At 37.2% G+C, this 2,782-nt stretch overlaps 1 protein-coding gene across 4 annotated transcripts; it reads right to left on the bottom strand.

The window, feature by feature from the left end:
• LOC137734005 (uncharacterized) lies at positions 1-2,549 on the bottom strand. 4 transcript variants are annotated; one of them, XM_068473245.1, is made up of 7 exons: positions 2,424-2,549; positions 1,839-1,929; positions 1,576-1,691; positions 1,326-1,385; positions 1,180-1,245; positions 315-514; positions 1-228 (listed from the first exon to the last, which is right to left on the bottom strand). In XM_068473245.1, the coding sequence occupies exons 2-6, from the start codon at positions 1,921-1,923 to the stop codon at positions 323-325; spliced, it is 519 nt and encodes a 172-aa protein (XP_068329346.1). In that variant the 5' UTR covers positions 1,924-1,929; positions 2,424-2,549; the 3' UTR covers positions 1-228; positions 315-322. The 4 variants fall into 4 exon arrangements, 3 of the variants coding, with proteins under 3 accessions (XP_068329346.1, XP_068329345.1, XP_068329344.1); XM_068473244.1 differs by having other exon boundaries at positions 321-514; positions 2,420-2,549; XM_068473243.1 differs by having other exon boundaries at positions 2,420-2,549.
• Positions 2,550-2,782: the final 233 nt, after the last annotated feature.

A 2,782-nucleotide genomic window follows, 5' to 3' on the forward strand; every position in this document is an offset into this window, starting at 1 on the left:
TAATACGCAAAACAACACTTTTGAAGGGGCAAACTCCAAATCATACATAATAATATCAGCAAATACTCATCGGTTGCACAACCTGGCGATTTTGAATATACATTGGAATGGGTTTACATGTCTGAATGTCAAAGCAAGTCCAGGAGTCCCGGGACTTTGGACGCACAAATGACCACTCTTCAGCTCGTCGTCAATTTGAATTGACCAGCCCCAAGAATCCTAATAAACCTACAGAAACACAATGAATAAACAATTACTTGAGGACTTGCCTTGCCAAGTAAGCTGGTAAAACATCAAAATGTACAAGTATAGACCTCAACTATTAGAATGACGAGGTGCCCACTGAAGAGTATCCAGCAGCTCTCATCTCTTTCAGCGTGCTAGCTAACCAATCCAAGCCCTCGTAAAGGCCATCGCCTCGAAGGGCACAAGTCCCTTGTATGTGCCATTTTCTGTTCTTGAGATCAAATAGGCCTAGTCCTTCACACACTTCCATTGGTGACATAGCTCCTTTCTGGATACAAAATGACAAATAAATACATCGCAAAAAGTTGACAAGGAACCAGCGTTTCAAAATCATGTGTATGCTGGCTGAATGGCATGAATAAAACTTGCCCACAAGAAATAAGGACATGAGCTCTGCTAGGAGATCAGTAAGTAAATTACTTTCATTATTGTTGGTATGTAAGGTGAATTACAAAAGTGAAGTGTTATCGCCTATGAGCCTTGGTTCAAATTGCACGAGTGACATGGAATGAAGGGGTAGGTCTTGGGTTCAGTTCCCCTTGTAACCAAAAGTTTGGCCATCTCCAAAAAGCAATGAAAAGGACTCGACAGTGCTTGGAACGGATGTAAATACTGAAAAAAGACAGCAATCAGCAGCCCAGTACCGCAACATCTGACATCTAACTATAACCATTTAGTAAATTGTAATTTTAACACTCTGATTTGAGACCTAATTGCTTGAGAGTAACATCCCATGCAGCAAATAACTGTCAAAAATAGAATACTGAAAAAAGACAATAATACCCTGTGCCATCCTCTAACTTGGAGATAAATAAGTCAGACACCCCTAGAACTTATGTGGGCAATCACCTTGCACATTCTTATGTTGGTTGAAATCATGAACTTCACAATTATCAAGCAATATGCAGATCAGAAACTAATACTACAACATACCATATCCTGTTTATTAGCAAACACCAAGATGACACTGCTGAGCATAAAAGGATCACTGATGATGGCCTGAAAAGAATAAAGATAGATAAGTGAGAAACAACTACGCACACTTGTATTTAAACTGTATGCATTGCTGAGCATACAACCTGAAATTCCGCCTTTGCTCTTCCAATTCTCTCTCTGTCCAAGGAATCAACAACGTAAATCTACATATGGAAAATAAAACATGTTAAGGATATCTAGAAGCTTCTATTTATTGAACTATTACAAAGCTGAGAAAGGTGAACTGGGAAGTGAGACAAGTATTAGTAACTTGAAAAGAAAGGGACAACTGACTAGCAATATTCAAGAACCATTATTATCCAGAAGAAGAAGACCAGAGAAAGTTTCAATTACCAGCCCGTCCGTGTTATTAAAGTAATGCCTCCAGAGTGGCCTTAGTTTCTCTTGTCCACCGACATCCCAAACGGTGAACATCACATTCTTATACTGAATTTTCTCCACATTGAAACCTGTTAATACAAAGGAAGAAGTGCCTTAACAGAAAATCTAAACAACCTGTATCACAATCGTTGACATATATCACAGAGACAAGAACTCCCCAACATCAAAACCCTCATGTATCAAGATGCCCTATTCTAGTGATCAGAGACACCCACCTATTGTAGGGACAGTTGACAAAACTTCACCAATGTGCAGCTTGTAAAGGATGGTTGTTTTACCGGCTGCGTCGAGGCCAAGCATTACAACCTATGCCACCGCAGAAATATGAAAAGCAGTTCAGAGTAATGTCAATCGCCAACTAAACATATTATGCTCCTGAATAAAATGGAGGCAATGAAAATCTAACCGGAAGTCGATCATTTCGCATACAACGAATGCACGCTTACAAAAGCCGTTAGTCATACACTTTATAGGAATACAAACATGTACAATTAAATGGGCGAATATTATCTAATCATGGATTATTTTGAGAAATATAAAGCCAAATAATTTCCTAAATGATTAAGTTTAACTAATTAATGACGGCATCAACTCACCGATCGAAGAATTGAACCAGTAAAGGTAAAAACAACACACACACAAAAATACCATTACGGTATGAACCCTAGATATCCCTGCACAGATATAAATATCAAAATACCAAAAAAAAGAGTAGGAAAATAGAACAAAAAAGCTACAAAATTCTCCCGAAATACAAAAGAATATAGAAAATGAAAAAGAGAGAAAGAGAGAGTACTCGCATCTCAGTGTTGCCGAAGAAGGTGTCGAAGAGCTTCCGAAAAGCTTGACCCATGGCGACGAAACAATACTGGAAGAAGGAGAAAAAGGAAAGCTAGATCTCTCTCTTCGTCTTTCTCTCTCAATCTTGTGCTATTAATTTATTTTTTATTTTGATTTTATTATTAAAATTTAAAAATTTTAAGTTATTTTCATTACCTTTTATAAAAAAAGAAAGATTTCATCCAATTTTTTACATTTATTTAATTACTAATTATTAATTTTATATTGAAACAGAAATGGAAATAAAATGATGGTAAATTAGAATATTCGGTCCATTTCCCATGGTTAAGCGGCCCATATTCCATGCACCTAATTGGGC

This window comes from Pyrus communis, chromosome 5 (genome assembly GCF_963583255.1).
Source record: "Pyrus communis chromosome 5, drPyrComm1.1, whole genome shotgun sequence".
NCBI lineage: Eukaryota > Viridiplantae > Streptophyta > Magnoliopsida > Rosales > Rosaceae > Pyrus > Pyrus communis.

What these genes read in the sequence shown, in the direction of transcription:
- LOC137734005 (XM_068473244.1), bottom strand. Translation starts at nt 2,476, where the DNA reads ATGGGTCAAGCTTTTCGGAAGCTCTTCGACACCTTCTTCGGCAACACT. An exon ending in GTCAACTGTCCCTACAATAG is followed by an intron (nt 1,692 to 1,838) that starts GTGGGTGTCTCT and finishes TTGTATTAACAG; the next exon opens with GTTTCAATGTGGAGAAAATT. An exon ending in GAGCAAAGGCGGAATTTCAG is followed by an intron (nt 1,246 to 1,325) that starts GTTGTATGCTCA and finishes TATTCTTTTCAG; the next exon opens with GCCATCATCAGTGATCCTTT.